At 44.8% G+C, this 21912-nt stretch overlaps 2 protein-coding genes across 7 annotated transcripts in view; both read left to right on the top strand.

Annotated features, from left to right (window-relative positions):
• RPL6 (ribosomal protein L6) lies at nt 1–4027 on the top strand. The gene is made up of 6 exons (XM_025933676.2): nt 1–267; nt 363–461; nt 1613–1756; nt 2273–2321; nt 3177–3361; nt 3837–4027. The coding sequence occupies exons 1-6, from the start codon at nt 31–33 to the stop codon at nt 3987–3989; spliced, it is 867 nt and encodes a 288-aa protein (XP_025789461.1). The 5' UTR covers nt 1–30; the 3' UTR covers nt 3990–4027.
• Nucleotides 4028–18011: 13984 nt separating this feature from the next.
• The window catches only part of HECTD4 (HECT domain E3 ubiquitin protein ligase 4), a 190841-nt gene continuing 186940 nt past the window's right edge, over nt 18012–21912 (top strand). For all 6 annotated transcript variants that reach the window (XM_086681734.1, XM_086681732.1, XM_086681733.1 and 3 more), the window contains exon 1: nt 18012–18368. In XM_086681734.1, coding sequence (XP_086537860.1) covers nt 18192–18368 — 177 coding nt within the window. In that variant the 5' untranslated portion in view covers nt 18012–18191. The remainder of the gene's footprint in view (nt 18369–21912) is intronic.

The following is a 21912-nucleotide window of genomic DNA, read 5'->3' as shown; positions in this document are numbered from 1 at the left end:
TGCCTTTCTTTTTAATCTGTGTATTGCTAGATGGCGGGCGAAAAAGCTGAGAAGCCGGATGCTAAGGAGAAGAAACCTGAAGCCAAGAAGGCTGATGCTGGTGGCAAGGTTAAGAAGGGTAACCTCAAGGCTAAAACGCCAAAGAAGGGGAAGCCCCACTGCAGCCGAAACCCCGTCCTAGTCAGAGGAATTGGCAGATATTCCCGATCGGCTATGTATTCGAGAAAGGCCATGTACAAGAGGAAGTATTCAGCAGCTAAATCCAGGGTAAGGGATGAGGGGAGTCACTGAGCATCACTTACCATTCTTAACCTGAGGAATGTTGGTCTGCCTCTGACTTTGACGCATTTGTGTCCTGATAGATTGAAAAGAAGAAGAAGGAGAAGGTTCTTGCTACTGTCACAAAACCAGTTGGTGGTGACAAGAATGGTGGTACCCGAGTGGTGAAACTTCGCAAAATGGTAAGATTTGGAAGATTTGAATGGTGGGAGGGGTTTTTGTGTGTGTGTGTTTACCTACCGGAGAATTACTAATGGAGGATTCTGGCCTTACAAACATTAGTAAACTTTTGGACCTTAAACGTTGGTTGGTTGACATTAATTAAGTAGATATTAATAATTGATACTACTTAAGCAGATATTAATTAATTGACCCTTCTGTGCTTCGGTTTCTTCGCCTGCAAAATGGGAATGAAGGTTTGCCTCACGGGGTTGTTGTGAGAATTGAGGCACGAAGCCTAGGATGCTGCTAGGCCTAGAGAGCGTTTACGGACCAGAGCACGGTTTCTTGGCTCCTCTTTAACCACCCACAAGACCCAACTCTTTCTCAGTGTTTGCTCTGCAATTTTCATTGTGGAAACATGCCCAGATGTATTACAGTCATCACAGTTGGAAATTACTGCCCCAGAGAGAAAGTGGCGCTTTGATTCCTGGTCACAGTTTTTTTGTGAGCTCGTTTTTCTGTTAGGTACTAATGTTTGAAGTAAAAGCAAGAGGTTATTGTGAGTTACTTGTCACACCCTTAGTAGCAGTCTTCGCGTGGGGTCTTGTTTTCACAGTAAGTGAACTGGTGCTCTTGATGTAAACTGTGTTGTTTTTTTTTTTTTTCCTTTACGGATAAAATGGGAGTAACTCATGTTGACGGGGAGGGTGTGAACACAATTGGAATCGAAAAACAAGCCATGCCTCCCTCGTAACCTGCAAAATGTGCATCAGACGTGTTGTTTCTGAAGAAGGACGGTTTAGGTTAAGGTCAGGGACCCCAGAAAAGCTTGAGCATCACTGCCACAGGACCGTGTGTAATGCTAGGACCGTGTATGATAGCTTGCCATGGAAGTCTCAGGTTTGGTTTAATCCCAGATTGACGGTTTTCATCTTTGCCTGAACACACAGCTCTGTTAAATGGATTCCACCCTATGTTTTACATGGAAAGAGTAAGCAGCATTGATCTTTGTCAAATTCAGTATCTACGGACAAGTGAAAATGAACTGTAATAGTGTAAATACAGCATTTGAAGTAGGTGAAAAGGGTGTAGCAAGTGTTTCACTGAGACCACCAGCTCTACTAATCTGATGAGCTTGTTTAAATAAGATGAACCTATGGATTCTCTACAGCCTAGGTATTATCCTACTGAAGATGTGCCTCGGAAGCTGTTGAGCCACGGCAAAAAACCTTTTAGTCAGCATGTGAGGAAACTGCGAGCTAGCATCACTCCTGGGACCATTTTGATCATCCTCACTGGGCGCCACAGAGGCAAGGTGAGCAGAGCACCTCGGCTTGTGAAGCTTCGGCTCAGGTGTCTGAGCCGCAGGTGCTTGATTGTAATGGGTCACACTCCAGGTGGGATTCTTTATTTGCCTGCAGTAACTAGTTCGCGGTGGGTGGGTAGCCCATAACAAGACCAGCAGCCCAGTCACTAGCATAACGTATTTAGTCCGTAATGTATGATAAATTATTACCATTTTCTGCTGTTGGGCTTATTATAGATGATTCCCATGTCCCTGTATCTGAAAGTACTTGTATAGATTTCTAGGGATGGAATTCGTGAGTTAAAGGATTAGAAGTAATGGCTGTTCCTTAAAAAGAAGCACCCAAAAGTATTGCTCATATCCAAGGGTCATCCCTGTTGGTAGTTTGGTGTAGTTGCTTCCAAGATTGCTGAGCAGATACGTATTGAGAAATTTCCTTTACCAAATTTATAAGCCTATGATTTGATTAACTCAGAAGTGCATTTGTAATTGCAGAAATGTCTGAGATTTCTGTTTAATTCACAGAGAGTGGTTTTCCTGAAGCAACTGAGCAGTGGCTTGCTACTTGTGACTGGTAAGAAAATCCTTGAATTTTATACTCTCTGAAACTTGGCATTTTTTTTTACATTTATTTATTTATTTGGGGGGGGGCACAGGGAGAGACCCCCAAGCAGGCTCCACACTGTGAGTGCAGAGCCTGACCCAGAGTTCGGTCTCAGGAACCATGAGGTCATGACCTGAACTGAAATCCAAGAGTTGGACACTTAACTGAACCATCCAGGTGCCCTGAAGCTTGGCATTTTTTTTTTTTTAATTTTTTTTTTTTTTCAGCGTTTATTTATTTTTGGGACAGAGAGAGACAGAGCATGAACGGGGGAGGGGCAGAGAGAGAGGGAGACACAGAATCGGAAACAGGCTCCAGGCTCTGAGCCATCAGCCCAGAGCCTGACGCGGGGCTCGAACTCACGGACCGCGAGATCGTGACCTGGCTGAAGTCGGACGCTTAACCGACTGTGCCACCCAGGTGCCCCATTGGCATTTTTAAGTGTACTTTTGTACCCACCTAAATGGAATTTTCAGTGCTATGTGGTTCCGTGTCTTATTTCATTGTCATATGTATACCTGAGTTGTGAGGAAGCAAGTGTTTACTTTCTGTGTGGCAACATATCACCAAGTATCTGCCACCTAAAGTGCAGAATGGTTGGCTGTTAACCGCAAGGAATGATCTCACAGACTTGTAATTGGTCTTCCACTTGGAACCAAAGTGGAGTTGCTAAACAGGTAAAAAGTGAACTGTTCACTCTGGAAAGCAGCGCTCAGTTTAAATTTGTCAGGAACCTGTGGTTTTGACCAGTGTGTTTGAGTGACTGCTGTCTCCTAAGTCTTTGCTTTCTCTTTGCCTCTGCGTATTGATTTTTTCCCCCCTCAGGACCTCTGTCCCTTAATCGAGTTCCTCTGCGTAGAACACACCAGAAATTTGTCATTGCCACCTCCACCAAAATTGATATCAGCAATGTGAAAATCCCCAAACACCTCACTGATGCTTACTTTAAGAAGAAGAAGCTGCGTAAGCCCAGACACCAGGAAGGTGAGATCTTCGACACGGAGAAAGAGGTAAGCTGCTTTTTCTGTCTTCGTTTTTGATAGCTCCAGCTCCTCTGGGTGGGAGTGAAAATACAGTTACGAATCGATGAAGAAAAGTCATAAATCATGAGAAATATCTGGGGAATAATAGTGTTCCAGATGCTGCTGCATTCAGTAATTTTTAATGGCAGTTGAGAGCTCATCTCAGAATCTTTTTGAGAGTTTTCGTGGAGCTCTGAATTCACTGCTACTGTTCTAATGGGAGTTCAGCCTCTTTATCCTTGATGTCTATTAAAAAAGACAAAAGGAAAAGAGCTACTATTTTTGTTATACTCGAAACAGGTTGTATTTCACAGCCCTCCAAGGAAAGGATTATTAAAGTTACATTCTAAATATCCCTGGGATTGAGTATTTGTGAGCTAGGATTCCTGAGAGGACTGGAGTGTGGTACTTGTGTCCTACTTTTAAATGATTTTCTTCTTTTTTTTCCCTCCCTTCCCCCTAGAAATATGAGATTACAGAGCAGCGCAAGGTTGATCAGAAAGCTGTGGACTCGCAAATTCTGCCAAAAATCAAAGCCGTTCCTCAGCTTCAGGGCTACCTCCGCTCTGTGTTTGCCCTCACGAATGGAGTTTACCCTCACAAATTGGTGTTCTAAATTTCTTACAAAGAACCTAATTAAATAACAGATCCATCTCTTTTGTGTCTTTTTTTTCTTTTTTGTTTTTAATCTTTCTCTGCCCAGAGATATGGTTTGATTCTGCATGCTTGTGGCATCTTGGCCTCTGCTAAGAGCAGTCGGGGTCGGGAGGCTGGCACCAGCTGCAGTGGAAGCTCCACTGTGTCATCGGTTTGGATCAGCATTCTTGCCTTCCTCACCGTCTGGCTTGCCACCCAGCACCCACCAGTAGGAAATAGCGACATTTCCCCAGTCAATACTGAGCAGGTCAGTACTGGGCTATGTGGACAAAAAATAGCTGTTCTCTTCAGGCCACAAACTTTCCTTCCTTTGAATGAGTAATACCCATTTCTCCCCCATAATCATTGCAATCTTGTATATCTGGTTTTTTAAGAGCATACATAGCAACATAGCAAATGAGTATAATTATTTACCATCTTTTTTTTTTTTTTAACCAAAAAGCCCTTATGCTGTACATACTATTACACAGATGACAAACCGTGTGTTTTGGTCATTCCATAGAAAGTCCCATCTTCAGGGGCACCTGGGTGGGTCAGTCGGTTGGGTGACCGACTTCGACTCAGGTCATGATCTCGCAGTTTGTGGGTTCGAGCTCCGCATCGGGCTCTGTGCTGAATGCTCGCTCGGAGCCTAGAGCCTGCTTTGGATTCTGTGTCTCCTTCTCTCTCTACCCCTCCTCCACTTGTGCTCTGTCTCACTCTGTCTCAAAAATAAATGTAAAAAAAAAACTTTTTAAAGTCCCATCTTTACTGATACAGAGTATAGTATTCCCTTATATGGATATTTGGGTTTACATCTTTTGTAAATATATACACAGTAGTAGATGAGTTCTCAAGTGTGCACACAGGTGAGTATCTGGTAAGAATTATTTTTTGCTGAGTAAGGATTTATGCATTTTGATTTTAATAGATTGTGTCAAACTGCCCTCTGTGGGGTTTGAGCCAGTTTAGCGTCTGTATAAAAGTGTCCAGGGGTGCCTGGGTGCTCAGTCAGTTGAGCATCTGCCTCTTGATTTTGGCTCAGGTCGTGAGATTGAGCCCTGCCTCAGGTTCCACACTGGACATGGAACCTGCTTGGGATTCTCTACCTCTGTCTCTCAAAAAGGGTTCATTTCTCCACAGGCTCCCTAAACGGGGTCATCAGATTAGAGGTTTTGGCAGTAGATAAGGGAAAGATGGCCCTGGTGGGGTGTTTTTTAAAGTTGATCGAATTGACGATTAACATTTGGTGAAATTCGCGATCCGGTGACGTCTATGTAGTTCAGTAAGCATCACCACCACCAAAGTTCCTTCATGCTTCTAAAGTCCGCTCCCGCTGCAGGCAGTCCTCCAATTTCTGTAAGGTGTAGTTTTGCCTTTTACAGAAGGTCTTATAATATGCCACTTAGCATAACGTTTTTGCGATTTGTTCATATTCATGGTTCGGTTTTTTGGTCATTTGTTACTCCATTATATCATTGTATTAACTTCCCTAAAATTCACCCACCAAACAACTTTGGGTGGTTCACAGTTCCTGGAGATGGTGAATAAAGCCACCATCAACATTCACATACAGGTTTTTGTGTGGATGTGTTTTCATTTCTGTTGGATGAAAATGCGGGATTGCTGGGTTGTATGGTAAATACACGTTTGTTTACCTTTGTAAGAAACTGCTAAGACTTCCATTTTGTATCCCACCAACAATGTGTGAGCTACTCCACTCCCTTGCCAGCACTTGGTATTTTCAGTTTTGTTAATTGAGAGAATTGACAGATTCGGGTGTACAATGTAATGATCAGTACTGTAAGTCTGGTTACCATCCATCACCGTATGTAGTTAGGAAATTTTTTGTGAGAGTTTACACAATCTAGCAACTTTCAAATATATGGTAGTGTTAACTAGAGTCACCTTGCTGTATGTCACATCCCCATGATGGTCTTTTTTTTTTTCACTTTTTTTCTTTTTTAATGTTTATTTTTTTGAGAGGGAGAGATAGAGATCGCAAGCTGGGGAGGGGCAGAGAGAGGGAGACCAAGGATCCGAAGCAGTCTCCATACTGTGCAGAGCCTGATGCAGGGCTTGAACCCACAAACTCAGATCATGAGCTGAGCCAGCCAGGTGCCCTATCTTTTTAATTCTAGCCTCTTGAGTAGATACATAGCTATGTGCTTGGATACATTTTTGAAACAAATCTAAACATGTCACTTCTGGCTACGGCCTTTTAGTGGCTGTTTATCACTCAAGTTCAGTTCCAAAATCATCTTGGCCACAACACAAGACCCTCTGATTGGCCCGTTTCTTCAGCCTACTCTTCTCTCTGGCCCATCAGATACCAATTACAAGCAGTAGACCCCTCCCACCTCCCAGGTCATCCCTCTTTGACCTGGCTACTTGACAACCCTCCTCAGATTGAATAATTTGCTATCATGACTCAGAACTTGGAAGCGCCTTACTTGAATTTATTGTAAAGGATACAACTCAGCCAAATGGAGGAAGTCTATAGCACAAGGTAAGGGTGGGGAGTAGCATGGAGTTTGCATGTCCTCTCCAACACTGACGTGTTCACCAACCCAGAAGTTCATCAAACCTTATAATTCCCAGCTTCTTCGAACCCCAGGCCCAGTACCCCCATTCCCTCCCTGCCTTAAGTCTGGGTAGGGCTGAAAGTTCCCACCTTATAATCAGTTGGGCTTTCTGGTGATTGGTCCCTTCTTGAGGGTAGGGTCTCGTCCTGTAAGTCACCTCATCAGCATACACTCAGGTATGATCTAAAGGAGCTTCTTGGCAATAAAAAAAGATACCCCTACCACTTGGGAAATTCAATGGGCTTTAAGAGCTCTGTGTTAGGAATCGGGGACAAAGACCAGATCTATCTATGTGCTCTACCACATTCCCCATGTCAAAATGTGCAGCTTAGTCACACCTGCCAAATCCCTTTTGCCAAATGAAGTAACGTACACGGGGGGCGGGCATTAGGCCATAGACACACTTTGGGACCATTATTCAGCCTACATCACCTCCCAAGCTGTAGTGACCAAGGCCTAGGGCCTGATTCCCAGTGTTGGCGGCTCTAGTAAGTGTTGTACTGAGTTCGGTGCTGCTCTTCCATGTGTAATTCAAAAAAAATAGTGTCAACGTACAAATGACGTAAGGACAGACAATGCTCTGGCTTTCCCCATTGTACAAGTATACATTATACAAGTATAAAATGGGAATTTCTGGGGCGCCTAGGTGGCAAAGTGTCTGACCATGTGGTTCTGAGCCCACATCGGGCTCTGCTGACAGCTCAGCCTGGGACCTGCTTTGGATTCTGTGTCTCTCTCTCTGCCCCTACCCCACTTGTGTTTTCTCTCTCTTTCTCTCTTTCTCAACAATAACACGTTTAAATAAAATGGGAATTTCTTTGGGGAAAAGGTGTGGAATAATACATTCAAAAAATAACCATTGAGTGCAGGTCAATTGGAAACTAGAGGTTAAAGTCAGAGCTTTGGGGATCAAAGGACTTAGTTTTGAATCCTTGTTTTGCTGCTTATTCACTTACCTTTCAGATGATCACAATAGCAAATACTGTGGTCCTGAGTATGTGCCAAGCAGTTAAAGTATGTACTTCTGTAGAATTACTTTATTGTGGTAAAATATATGTAACAACATGTACTATTTTATTTTTTTTTAATTTTTTTTCTCAACGTTTATTTATTTTTGGGACAGAGAGAGACAGAGCATGAACGGGCGAGGGGCAGAGAGAGCGGGAGACACAGAATCGGAAACAGGCTCCAGGCTCTGAGCCATCAGCCCAGAGCCCGATGCGGGGCTCGAACTCACGGACCGTGAGATCGTGACCTGGTTGAAGTCGGACGCTTAACCGACTGCGCCACCCAGGCGCCCCAGAACATGTACTATTTTAAACTTTTCTAAATGTACAGTTCGTATTGTGCAACCATTACCACCATCCATCTCTAGACGTTTTTGTCATTCTAAACTGAAGTCCTGTACGACTCCCCTTTCCCTCTCCCCCCAGCCTCGGTAACCTCTATTCTACCTGTTCTCTCTGTATTAGACGGAGACACAGCCATAGATTGGGTATAGAATACTATGAATATCATTAATACAGAGAATACTATGTAGCTCACATAAGTGGAATCACACAGTATTTGTGTCTGGATTATCTCACTTTGCATAATTCCTTCAAGGTTCATCCATGTTCTAGCTGGTGTCAGAACTTCATCCCTTTTTATGGCTAAATCTATTTCTTTGTGTGGGTATATTGCCTTTTGTTGACTCATTCACCTATGGATGCACATTTGGGTTGTTTCTCCCTTTTGGCAACTGTGAATAAAGCTATTGTGGCCATGACATACAGAGATCTACTCAAGTCCCTGCTTTCAATCATGTTTGAAATTGCTTGGGGGCCCCTGGCTGACTCAGTCAGTAAAGCATGCAACTCTTGATCTCAGGGTCATGAGTTTGAGTCCCACGTTGGGTGTCAAGGTTATAAAAATTCTGAAGATTATGGGCTGCTTGGGTGGCTCAGTCATTTAAGTGTCCAACTTTGGCTCAGGTCATGATCTCACGGTTCATGGGTTTAAGCCCCACATCGGTCTCTGGGCTGACAGCTCAGAGCCAGGAGCCTGCTTCAGATTCTGTGTCTCCCTCTCTCTTTGCCCCTCCCTGACTTGTGCTCTGTTTTTCAAAAATAAACATTAAAAAAAATTTTTTTTTAAGTTTATTTATTTTGAGAGAGAGAGAGCACATAGGCTGGGGAGGGGCAGAGAGGAGAGACAGAATTCCAAGCAGGCTCCACGCCATCAGTGCAGAGCCCGACGTGGGGCTCCAACCCACACACTGAGATCATGGCCTGAGCTGAGATCAAGAGTCAGACGCTTAACTGACTGCGCTACCCTGGTGCCCCCCCCCCCCCAAAAGTTATTTTAAACAGTACCTTTAAAAAAGAAGCGTGGGCACTTGGCTGTTTCAGTCCATGGAGCATGTTACTCTTGATCTCTGGGTTACGAGTTTAAGCCCTATGTTGGGTGTAGAGATTAGTTAAAATCTTAAGCGGGGGCCTGGGTGGCTTAGTCCATTAAGCATCCAACTCTTGGTTTTAGCTCATATCATGATCTCATGGTTTGTGAGATCAAGCCCCATGTTGGGCTTTGCGTTGACAATCTTAAGAAAAAGTGGAATTGCTTGATTGTATGGTAATGATGTTTAATTTTTTGAGGGACCACCATACTGCTTTTCACATTAAGAGCTATACTTTTAAATCCTGGGCACCTGGGTGGCTGACTTCGGCTTGGGTCATGAACTCATGGTTCGTGAGTTTAAGCCCTGCATCGGGCTCTGTGCTGTCAGCACAGAGCCTTCTTTGTTTCCTCTGTCTCCCTCTCTCTCTGCCCCTTCACCCCCTCTCTCTCAAAAAAATAAACATTAAAAATACCATTTAAAATTTTTCTTAAAAAGATACATACTTTTTAAAAATTTTTTTTTAACATTTATTTATTTTTGAGACAGAGAGGGACAGAGTATGAACGGAGGAGGGTCCAAGAGAGAGGGAGACACAGAACCTGAAACAGGCTCCAGGCTCTGAGCTGTCAGCACAGAGCCCGACGCGGGGCTTGAACTCATGGACAGCAAGATCATGACCTGAGCCAAAGTCGGACGCTTAACCGACTGAGCCACCCAGGCGCCCCAAAGATACATACTTTTAACTCCCTTACTACCACTATAGGAAGCAGGTTCTTGTATTTTTCACTATCGCTCCATTTTACAGATGGGAAGACTAAGGTGCAAAGAGGTTAAGTAATTCCTCCAAATGGGATTTGAACCTGGATTGTCTGGCCCTTGGACGCATGCTCTTAACCATGTCCTCTGCTGCCCCTCAGATGATTAAAGCAGAACCTTGTTTCAATTAATTTCCCTACATGTGGACTGCCCTACAAAAGATGACTCGGAATTAATTCATTTAGTGATTTTCTTCTTACTTTATTTTTATTTTCCTTAATTTTTTAATGTTTATTCATTTTTGAAAGAGAGAGAGAGAAAGTGGGCCTGACTTGGGGCTGGAACTCAGAAAGCGTGAGATCATGACCTGAGCGGAAGCCCGATGCCTAATCGACTAAGCCACCCAGGTGCCTCTAGTGATTCTTCGGACTATGTGCCAAGCACTGTGGTAGACATAATGTGTCTTACAGTCTAGCCAGGGAGACCAGCATCTACGTTTGCATTGGTAATTATTTAATTGAAGTTAACTAATCCTAAAAGGTATAGTGTGGAAAGACATTGAGAAAGAGATGGATTTGTGATGTTTGGGGAGGCCAGGGGAGTTCTCTGAGGTAGTGAGACCTGAAGGATGAGGAGTTTGACAAGCTTCCCAGGTGAGGAAGTGCATCTAGGCTAGGGGACAGCAAGTGCCAAGGCCAAGCAGTAGGAACGACACAATTGGTAAAGAAATTGAAAGAAGCCAGGGTGACCTTCTTAGATCACGAGGGACACTGAGAAGAGGTGAAGAAGCAGCCGAGAGGTGGGAGCATAGGGAGCGGGTAGCACACGCAAACCGTAAAACCACCTTGCAAATGAATGTGTGGAGTCTTGCACAGCATCTTCAGATTCAGCACTAAGAACCTTTATGGAGCAACTACTTTATTCTAAGCACCACGCCAGGCACTCAGGATTTAGGGATTAACCAAAAAACAAATGTCAGTATTGTTAGTGGTTGACAATAAAAAGCATGTGTTTCACCCCTCCAGGGTCCGTGGGTAGGCTGTGGGTTGGCTGAACTTCGGGGCTGGGATCTGGAGGGCTCAGCTCCAGGCTAGGGGCTGGTGGCTCATTTCTGCCACGTCTCATTTGGGGACCAGCAACTCCCAAAGCGGGTGCCAATGGACACAAAGACATTTTAACCTCTGCTCATCTGCTAAAACTCCATTGGCTGAAGCATGTCACATGGCCAAGACCTCAGTGGGGAGGGGAGATCTATTTGACCTGCTCTGATGGGAAGTTTGGGGAAATTGCCCTATTAGTCTCCTGGGGCGGCGGTGACAAAGCAGCATAGACTGGGCGGTTTAAAACAACAAATCCAGTCCCACGGTTCAGGAGGCTGGCAGTGCAAATTTAGAGTGTCAGCAGGGTTATTTCCTTCCGGTGATCCTTGGCGTTCCTTGGCTCCTAGATGCATCACTCCGATCTCTGTCTCTGTGTCTGTCCAAATTTCCCTCTTCTTATGAGGACACCAGTCTTTGGATTGGTGTCCAAATCTAGCATAACATCATTCTGACTTGATTATATCTGTAATGTAACCTATTTTCAGAGAAGGAAACATTCACAAATTCTGGATGGACATGAATTTGGAGGGAACACTCTTCCAACTAGTACAGTCTCATAACAAAGGGCATGGCTGTATAATTTTAATAAAGGGAGAAAGTGAAGAATTGAGAAGACATTTTCCAATCCACCACGGGACTACAGCAAAAGCCCAGAGAAGGGAATGATGATGATATCTAGTCTGTGAACTAGGAGTATTTTAGTTCAGTGGGTAGAGAGGGGGTGAGGACCATGAGAACTGATGCTGTAGCCCAACAAGAGCTTGATCCTGAGGATTTTGTGGGGCAACAGAGGAAGTCAAGAGAGATCAGGATTTTAGAGCCAGAGGATAATCATATTTGCATTTTCAAAAGCTTCTGTATGGACATGGGTCTAGAGGACACAAGGGAAAACTAAAATATGTTAGTAAATGGACAGTTGCAGGAATCTGACCAACTAAGTGATTTTTAATTTTTTTGATGTTTATTATTTGAGAAAGAGACAGAGAGCAAGCAGGGGAGGGGCAGAGAGAGAGGGAGACACAGAATCGGAAGCAGGCTCCAGGCTCAGAGCTGCCAGCACAGAACCCGTTGCGGGACTCCAACCCACAGACCATGAGATCATGACCTGAGCTGAAGGCCGCCGAACCAAGTGAGCCACCCAGGAGCCCCCCAACTTAGTGATTTTTAACTCATTAGAACCTCCGATGTGAATTTTTACGGGAAAGAAACTTGCTGACACAAAAATAAGTAACTTCCAGGGCACAAGCTTGAATTATACTAAAATTGTGGGGAATAAAAACCCCCACCGGTGTGACTCTGGAATCCTAATGCTGCTTCAGACCGAATTCCTTCGTAACAAGGATATTGAAGAGAAAATACCCTTATGCTCATCAGACACAACCATTTTCAAGTTACTAGGTGCATATCTAGTTCCTATGGATGTATGTAAATTTCTACATACATCTGATTTTCTTCGTAGAATACTATTTCATGAATATTTTATATTGCTGTCAAAACTTCAAATTTATTCTTTTCAATGGCTGCATACTATTTTATTTTAAATGTACATTATTATCTCACTTCTTAGATTTTACACATGCTATTCTGAAGGCTTGGAAAACTCTACTGCTACCCTTCCCCTGACTACAGTCCTCACTTTTGGTCAGTTTTTGAGCCTCCACATTAATGACATTTGGGGGTTGCATGCAAATGTCAACATGAAGGGGGGAACTGTTCTGTGCATTCTAGAATGTTTAGCCGCATCTCTGGCCTCTATTTACTAGATGTCAGTAGCATTCAACCCCTTCATGATGAAAAAACTCATCCAGGCATCGCCAAATGTCCCCGGTAGGCAAAAATCACGTAGGTTCTCCACGGTTGAGAACCACTGCTTTAGATCTCCTGCTGGCCCCCAAGTCTCACCCCAAATATGACTCAGGTGTCTCTGCTCTATGTGCTCCACTCCCCCCCTCACAGATAGGACTTCTTGCACTCAGGGAATACTGAATTAATGAAAACATAGAGTGCTTGTTTTTTTGTGAAAACTCTACGATTGTGTCTTTTGCTCACTTTTCCTTTGTGTGTGTGTGGGGGGGGAGGTACCATTTCTTCCTCTAAATTTTTGCAGCAGGGGAGATTTTTGCAAATTGGCAAGTCAGATTTTTTTTTTTAATGCTTATTTCTGAGACAGACGGAGCATGAGTGGGGGAGGGGCAGAGAGAGAGGGAGACACCGAATCCGAAGCAGGCTCCAGGCCCTGTGTCAGCACAGAGCCTGATGCGGGGCTCGAACTCACAAACCGTGAGATCATGACCTGAGCCAAAATTGGACGCTCAGCCGACTGAGCCACCCAGGCGCCCCGGAAAGTCAGATTTTTAAATTCCGGCGCAGCAAGGCCTCTGGTGCCCACAGGGGGGCGCGAGAGGACACAGCAACTTTCAGAGCTCCAAGGTGCTTGATTTTACCAATGAGAGCTGCACCCAATGCTGCCTCATCTTTGGGCTTTTCATCAACGTGGAGGCTGGTCCCTTAGCGATGGTAATTCAAAGGAGCGCCAAGGAGAATTTCTCCCTCTCCGTTTTCAAATACATCTTTCATCCTATTTCCTTTCCCTGCCGCTTCATAGACCCACCCCTGATCCGAAATAATCTTCCTTGAATTAAAAAAAAAAAGGAAAAAGAAAAAGAAAAAAAGAACAAGATCTACCAGATCATTTGGAAAAAAAAAAGATTTTAAGTAGGTGTATGTTTCCTCTTTGAGACTGTGATTAGTGAGATGGAAATAATCAATCTCCCCCACAGTTTCTGTCAGTGTGTGTGTCTATTTAGCAGATGTGTGCATGTGTTTTTTCCCTTGGTGCTTTGAAAAACCTTAAAAATTAACATGGATGCTTTGTTTAAAGCTATTTCAAGCTTTATTAAGGCTTTTCAAGGACCACTTATCTTCACTCCACACTCGTATTTTGTGAGCCCAGTAAGGATTACAGGCTCATTTTAGACCGTCAGCTGGTACAGAAAAGCCAGCAGAAGGGAGAGATATTGCAAAATCCCAGAGGGGCCCCAGCTTGAGCTGAGGCCAGTGAACATCACGTCAGCAGCTGGGGCAGCAGGGAGATGGTCTTCATCAACAAGCTTGCTCTCTCTTGGGGAGATGCTTCCCAAGAGAAACTGAGGTCCAACCTACCAACACTATTTTTCCTGCTTTCTCATGCTGCTTGTTTGCTTCCAACTTAGGGTTGCCCAGTCAAAACCTTCTCTTTTCTTCCCATCTCGATACTTCAACCTCATTTTTGAATGGAAGAGTGGAAAGGACAATTCCAAAGAAAATAAATCATAAACCATAAACCTTTTTTTCTATGAACCTATGAATGGATGTTTCCTGTGTGCATAGGTGTGTGTGTGTGTGTGTGTGTGTGTGTGTGTGTGTTGTCTTGATTAATTTGGATTCTCTGCATCCGGGCTTCCAGCATAGAGTTCTTTTGACCGGGGACTTTCTTTGTCTTTCTGACCATTCTAGAAATTCCCAGTAAATGGTCTTTTTCCAGAGGGGGTTCTATAAATATTAATTCATCAGCTGCCTCATCATGGTATGGTGGCAGGCATGCAGTCCTATGACTAATTAATTACTGTTGCTAAAATATTAAATAACTATTCATTATGCAGTCTAAAGACTTTCAGCCCTGGGTATGTGCTGTTTTCATTAATTAGGGTGAAGGACAATAGTTTCTGGGCATCTTGACTCCTGATCTTGAAATATAAAAATAAGAGCAGGAGAATGTTTCTCTGAGTTACACCGATGGTTATTTAGATTCTAAAACCCGAGCATTTTAAAAATTGTGATGGTTGGCATTAGGTTGGGAAGTTGTAAGCAAAAGAAAAGAAGTGCTTTCTTTACAGCCAAAATAAGGAAGCTGGGATCGTAGAATGAGACAGACCTGGGTTCACATCTGAGCTTTGATAGTCATTGGTTGTCAGACATTGAGCGAAGTATCCAGTGGAGCTTTGGTGTCTCAACTGGAAGAGACGACAATAATACTCCCTCTCTCCTAGGGTTGTTGTGAAATGTTATTTTATTCCATTGGCCTGTTTCATTGTTTTCATGGCACTGATCTGCTCTGAACTGCTGGACTTAGTATTTCTTTGCTCCTTGTCTGTCTCCCTCACTAGATTGTTGTCTTCCTTGAGAGAAGAGTTTTCTGCCTTAGCACAATGTCTGTTATACAGCAGGAATCAAGAAATATTTGTTGAAAGAATAAGAGAAGCATAGCCATCTTTCTGTGGAATATCTTTGACATACATTATTAGAACTGTCCAGCTCTCTGAGAGCAGGGAGTCCATTTTTCCTGTATTATTTCAGGGATTCAGATATAGCTCCATTCTATATGCTTCCCAGGATTTGACATCTACTAGAGGCTCAACAAATGCTTGTGGAATAAGTATCATAAAATTGAAATTTAACGTTATAAGAGGCATGAGATTGTTAACAGTGCCATGAATAAGAATTATTTGTTTAGGAGGGAGGCAGTGCAGGATGGAGCCTGCTATCGGTTCAAATCTTGATTCTGTCAATTCCTAGGCAGGTGCAAGTCACTTAATTCTGAGCTTCAGTTCTTGTACAATGGGCTGTTCATGAATCATCTGAAGGGTGTTATGGTGGATAAATGAATAGAAGTATTCTGATTCCTAGGTGTTCAATAGCTTTTTAAAAAATTTTTTTTTTTTTTTTTGCTTTTCTCAAATGTAACACACGCTCTAGGAAGAAAACTGGGAAAACATTCCAAAGCACAAACCATAGGTCCCCCAGTCAGTGCATTGCTGAAATTTACCCATATGTCATCAGGCATGATATCCTCCAGTCTTTTATTCTGTATCTACAGTCACACATGCTGTGTCATTTTTAAAATGCAATTGTAGGGGCACCGAGGTGGCTCAGTTAAGTGGCCGACTTTGGCTCAGGTCATGATCTCCTGGTTGATGAGTTTGAGCCCTGCATCAAGCTCTGTGCTGACAGCTCAGAGCCTGGAGCCTGCTTTAGATTCTGTCTCCCTTTTTCTCTGCCCCTCCCCCACTCGCACTCTGTCCCTCTCTCTCAAAATTAAATTAAAAAAATTTTTTAAAAAATGCAATGGTACATAGACATAGTTAAATTCCAAATTTTCCTTACTATTTTAGCCTGATTTTTTTCCATTTAGCAATACATTGTAAACATTCACTTGCATTAATATTTTTCACAAACATTATTCTGAATGGCTTCATAATATTTCATCTTATGGATATACCATTATTATGGTTAACCATTTCCATATTGGTGGATGTTTAGACTGGTTATAATTTTTTCTCTTATAAACAATACGGACCTGTCCATCCTGTGTGTGCATCCTTGACAATGGGTCTGATTATTTCCTTGGAACAACTTCCTCATAGCTGAATTGCTGGATCAAAGGGAATGCACCTTAATGTCCTTGTGATTCATTTACTTATTTATTCTTTATGAAAACTACTTTTCAGAGCAGTTTTAGGTTCACAGCAAAATTGAGAGGAAGGGACAGAGATTTTCCACATACTCCCTGCCTCCACACATGCATAGCTTCCTTTATCTTCAATATCCCCCACCAGATGGTACATTTGTTGCAAGTGAGGAACCCACACTGACACATTATCATTCCCAAAGTCCATAGTTTCCATTATGGCTTGCTCTTGGTGGTGTACATTCCATGCATTTGGACAAATGAATAATGACATGTATCCATCATTTCCGTATCAAAGTATTTTCACTGCCTTAAAAACCCTCCACACTCTGCCTATTCATCCGCACCCCAAAACCTCGGCAACCACTGATCTTTTTACTGTCTCCACAGTTCTGCCTTTTCCAGAATGTCCTATGGTTGGAATCACATACTATGTCACCTTTTCGGATTGGCTTCTTTCACTTAGTAATATGCCTTGAAGTCTCCTCCATGTCTTTTCGCGGCTTGATGGTCATTTCTTTTTAGCTCTGAATGATATCCCATTGCCTGGATGCTACTGAAGAGCATCCTGGTTACTTCCAAGTTTGGGAAATTATGAATACAGCTGCTAGAAACATCTGTGTGCATGTTTTTTTTTTGTGGACATACATTTTCAAGTTCTGTGATACCAATGAGTGCTTTTTTTTTTAATTGTAAAAAAAATACAAAGATGACATTCACCTCAACCATTACTCTCTGCATGGCAACTCATGTTAACAATTTGGTATGTGTTCTTAAATACATTTTTCTCTACACACATAGTTCTTTCCTAAAATGGGCCTGCGTGCTTATTTTTAAGGTGCATGTCAATCAGTGTTAAATACTGATGGAATATAACAATAGTTTCAACTCCCACTAGGGAACACTTAATGCAGTGCCAGACTTGGGGCACCAAGCATTGTGACCAGTGCTTTATTTACATTAGTTTTTTTTTTTTTTTAATGTTTATTTATTTTGAGAGAGAGAAAGAGAGGGAGAGAGAGAGCGCAGGCCGGGGAGGGGCAGAGAGATAGAAGGAGACACAGAATCTGAAACAGGCTCCAAGCAGTCAGCACAGAGTTCGAGGCTGGGATCGAACCCGCCAACCGGGAGATCATGATCAGAGCCAAAGTTGGCGGCTTAACCGACTGAGCCACTTAGGCACCTCTATTTTCATCAGGTTTTGAGTGCTTATTGTTTCCTAGACAGTTTAGTAACTATGAAGTACCTACTGTGAGGCTCTCCCAAGTGCTTGTGAACAAGCGTGCACCGTGCCGGATTTGTGCACGTTATCTCATTGAAATGTGAAAGCAGCAGGGAGTGAACCGCTATGTTCTGCCCAGGCTGGGGGCTCTGGCCACTGCAAGGGGTGCACACCTGAGTAGGGAGAGGAGGGGAGGCGGCGGCTTCTCCCGGTGGACAGCAGACCCAGGGCGCCCCCAAACGGCTAGGGGTAGAGGAGGCGGGGAAGGTCAGTCGGAGGGCAAGACCGAGCCAGAGGCGAAGCACCGGTCCTGCAGACCTGTGAGCCCCTGGCGGCCCGGAGTGGGCGGGGCCAGGCGGGTGGGCGGAGCCTGTATTGTCCGCTCCGCAGGGCATGCCGGGAGCCCCGCCCCCAACATGGCGTCTCACTGACAGTTGGCTGCCGAGCGGCAGAGGCGGGTCCTGCTCCTCAGGGCGGCGGCGGTGGCGGCGGGGCTGGGGTCTCCGGGGCCGGGGGTGGGGGGGGATGGCGGATCGGACCGCCTAGGGCGGAGCTGCACAGGCGAGGCGGCGAGCGGGGCGCTGCAGGCGGGCGCGGCGGCTGCTGCTATGGACTGGTGATCTCGGCGGCTCCTGCTCGCATCTCTCCCGGGCCGGGCGGCTGCTCCTCACCGCCAAGCCCTCACCCGGGGCCATGGGCTCATCGGCGGCCGCGGCGGCTGCGGCGGCGGCGGCCGCGGACTCGGCGCAGTGGCTCTCGGTGAAGGAGGAGACCATCTTCCTGCACGACGGGCTGATCCGGGTCACCGACCTGGCCGAGCTGCCCAGCGAGATCCTCGGGGCCCCGGAGGCCGCCGACACCGACCTGGAGGTGAGCGAGGCTGCTCCCCGGCCTCGGCCAGCAGATTAGCCCACCCGCCCCGCATCCCCGGCATCGGGGCCGTCGTCACGCCTCTGCCTCACCCCGGCCCCGAGGTCCCCCGAAGGCTGCCCCCGGCAGGTGTGTGGGCGCGGGGCGGACAGGTGGGGGGCCGCGGCCGCAGGTCCGCAGCCCGCCCGCCTCCCTGCCGCCTCGGGGCCTCAAGCCCGCCGGGGACTGCGTTTGTGGTTTCATTGGGAACGTTCCGACACCCGGCATTTTATTAGACTGTCACCCGGCACGGCCTTCACGCTCTGGAGGAGCCACCGGCGCCTCCCCGGCTCGCTCGCTCCCCTCCCCCCACGGACCCCCCGGACTCACTTCCAGGGCACACCCAGGTTGCTTAGCTCTGGGGACATTTTAATTTTAACGCTGTACACCTCGCCCTTTTTCATTCCCAGTTCTGTGTGGATTTTTTTTCTCCCGGGGGAGGTTGGTGGCAGCTGTCGGTCCGTGATGGGCAATCCAGCAACTTGTCTGTGCCGTGCCTCGGATTGACACGGGGCCTTTGTCAGGGAAGCGGGCAGTGTGGACAGCGAGGGTGATGCTTCAGGGGCCCTACGTTGCGCTCTCCGCAAAGGGTCACGGGCGCTTTAGGCCTCAAGGCCTTTTTTTTTTTTTTTTTGTGAGCTCGAGGGTCGCCGAGAAGCCGAGGCTTACGGGCCGTGGCAGGTGCAAAAGCAAATCTCCGCAATTGTGATGTCGGGTTTGGGGGCAGAAGGAAACCAAATATGTTCGGTTGATGAGAACTTTCCACCGACTTCACTTGGTTTCGTGTTTGCCCAGAGGTGAGAATACTGGCTGTATCGTTTCATCGAGGCCAGCCGATGCTGACGCTGCACCCCCTCCACCCTGTGGGATGATATTTTGATGTGTAGGTAGCACCGGGGGGTTCATGAAATTCTCAGTGTCGCAAGGAGGACTTTCTGGGGTAGGGCGCGTAGGGCGCGGGGAGGATGGCCTTGTCTTCTGGCTAAAAACGGAATGTGAGGAATCTTTTGTGTTTTGCGGTTTTGCATGCACTTTGGCTTGCAGCACAAGGAACGTTTATAGAAATGGATTAAAACCCATTACTGTGTGTTTCTGGAAACGGTAGCGATCAGATCGCGGTGGCCAAGACGCTTGGGCGTGCTTGAGATGCGAGTGCGTTCCCCTGTGTTTTGTGTCTGGATTTGAGCTGGAGCCTGCAGCATTCCCATTGTGAACTCTTAATTGACTTCCTGGCCACCGAAAAGGGAAGATAACAAGTTGGTAGGGAATTCCTAACATGGAATCGTAGTTTTATTATGTCTCATTTGGGCCTATTCTAGAAAAAGGAAGCGTCTGAGTGTCTTATGGGTTGAAAACTCAAAGGGCATTATGCTATGATGGTGGAATCTTTTTATTTAATTGACTTTGTTGTATCTGAAATGTGGGAAGTGGATGCTCTTTGTTCCTTAGAGACTAAGTTCACGGATCCCACAATTTTATACGTAATGTAGTTTATTTATTTTCAGTATTAAGAAGGTAGGAGTAGTTAAAAATACCTGAGCTATTAAGTTGGCTTTCCTAAGATGTTTACTGCATAAATGTATTGAGTATTTGTCAGCTGTTTCCACAGAAGAATGATCTTCAAGAAAGAACCTCTCTGGCTTGGTGAATTTTAAAACACTCTTAAAGAAAATGTAGGTTCTGACCTCTCAGAAACCAGTATGTGTATGGGTGATAAATATTTATGACTGTCAGTGGTGAAGAACTTTTTCATTTCTTTCCACGTTATACGGGCTATATAGTATCAGTAGAAATGGATAGCTAAGAATGTTTTTGCGGCTATTAGATTTGTGTTTGTGTGGGCGTACTTGCATTTAGTTATTTAATGACAATCCTAAGGGTATCCTGTGTGTCAAACATCATCTTATTAAGTTCCCCAAAGGATCCTGGTAGTTAAATACTGTTACCCGTTGTAACAACTATAAATGTTACACCCACCGTACAGATGAGGCAAGTAAACGCAGAGTGTGTATGTGACTTGCTCAACATCCCTCACGCGGAGCCAGGACATTAACCCAGGTCTGTTGGTCTCCAACACATCTGCTTCTTATCGTAATCTTGTGCTGTTTTTCCATGCAGTAGGATACTCATATTTGTAATTATTTAAAATTTCGTAACTGGCTAAAGATAGAGTAGTGAACAGGTATCTTTATTCCCTTTCTAGTAATGTGTTCTTTTTCATATTTGAGGAAGCTTAGAAGTTCATCACCTTTTTAAAAACTGACTTTTGAAATGCTGCCACCTCTGCAAAGTCTTCCAAGCCTCTCCTTGCAGTGGACACCTGGCTAACCAGTGGCCATATTTCCACAGGGTTTTCTAGTGACATAGAGTCCTTCAGGTGACGGTTTCGGATCATGACAAATTTGGATTAAGCTGACAAATTTATGGGGAGCCCGGGTGGCTCAGTCAGTTGAGCGTCTGACTTTGGATTTTGGTGTAGGCCGTGATCTCCCAGTTTGTGAGATCAAGCCCCTTGTTGGGCTGTGTGTGGACATCACGGAGCCTGCTTGGGATTCTCTGGTTCCCCCCGCGCCCCACCACCTTTCTTCTCAGAAATAATTAAAAAAACAAACATTTAAGCCAACAAATTTATGATTGGCAAACTTAACGCATACGTGTGCAGTAACTACAGTAGAGTGTCAGAACCTTGCAACAAGAAGGGACCTTGGAGATAAGTGCTTCCCTCATTTTAGAGAGAAGTTATCTGAGATCAGGAGAGGCTATGACTTGGCAGTGAAGCTAGTTATCCTGCCTTTGAATTCCACTGTTCTTTTCACTGTGTAAGTGCTGCTCAAAGTTAAATGTCAATTTCAAAAAAGAACCCATGCTACAAAGTAGATCAACATTGACTTAGCATTTTAATTTAAGCAAGAGCACAACATTTGAATTAAAATTTCTTCCTAGTTAATTCTAAACAGAAGTTTAGAATTTTTTTTTTTAAGTTTATTTATTTTTTTTTCTTTTGGTAATCTCTACACCCAAGGGCAGGTTTGAACTCATGACCCTGAGATCAATGCTCTTCCAACTGAGCCAGCCAGGCCCCCCAGCATTTATTTTTGAAATCAATAAATAGGGTGTAATCAACACATTTCTTCTTGAAGTATTTGTAGAATTCAGCAGTGGGTGGGGCCCACTGTCCTGGGTGTTGAGGACACAGCAGAGGATAAAATAAAATCTTTGTCTTTAAAAAACTTTTATTTTAGTGGGAGGATATAGACAATAACCAGTAATCAAACACATATTATGTATATGTAATATGTCAAATGATAAGTGCTGTGGAGACAAGTATAGGTGGGTAGGAGGAATGGGGAGGAATAGGGAGGAATGGGGGGAAGGGCTCCGTTTCATGTAGGATGGGCAGGACAGGAAAGCACAAGATGGCATTTGAGCAGAGACCTGAAGGAGGAGAGAGTGAGTGTACCATATGGCTCCTGGGGAAAGTACATCCTAGACAGAGGAGCCAAGT

This window comes from Puma concolor, chromosome D3 (genome assembly GCF_028749965.1).
Source record: "Puma concolor isolate L17-30 chromosome D3, mPumCon1.1.hap2, whole genome shotgun sequence".
Classification (NCBI taxonomy): domain Eukaryota; kingdom Metazoa; phylum Chordata; class Mammalia; order Carnivora; family Felidae; genus Puma; species Puma concolor.
The sequence above is the reverse complement of the archived record's forward strand: the minus strand, read 5'-3'. Positions and strand labels throughout refer to the sequence as shown.

Coding starts and splice junctions, on each gene's coding strand:
- RPL6 (XM_025933676.2), top strand. CDS start 31: ATGGCGGGCGAAAAAGCTGAGAAGCCGGATGCTAAGGAGAAGAAACCT. Junction 2,322..3,176: donor TGGCTTGCTACTTGTGACTG/GTAAGAAAATCC, acceptor TTCCCCCCTCAG/GACCTCTGTCCCTTAATCGA. Junction 3,362..3,836: donor TCTTCGACACGGAGAAAGAG/GTAAGCTGCTTT, acceptor CCTTCCCCCTAG/AAATATGAGATTACAGAGCA.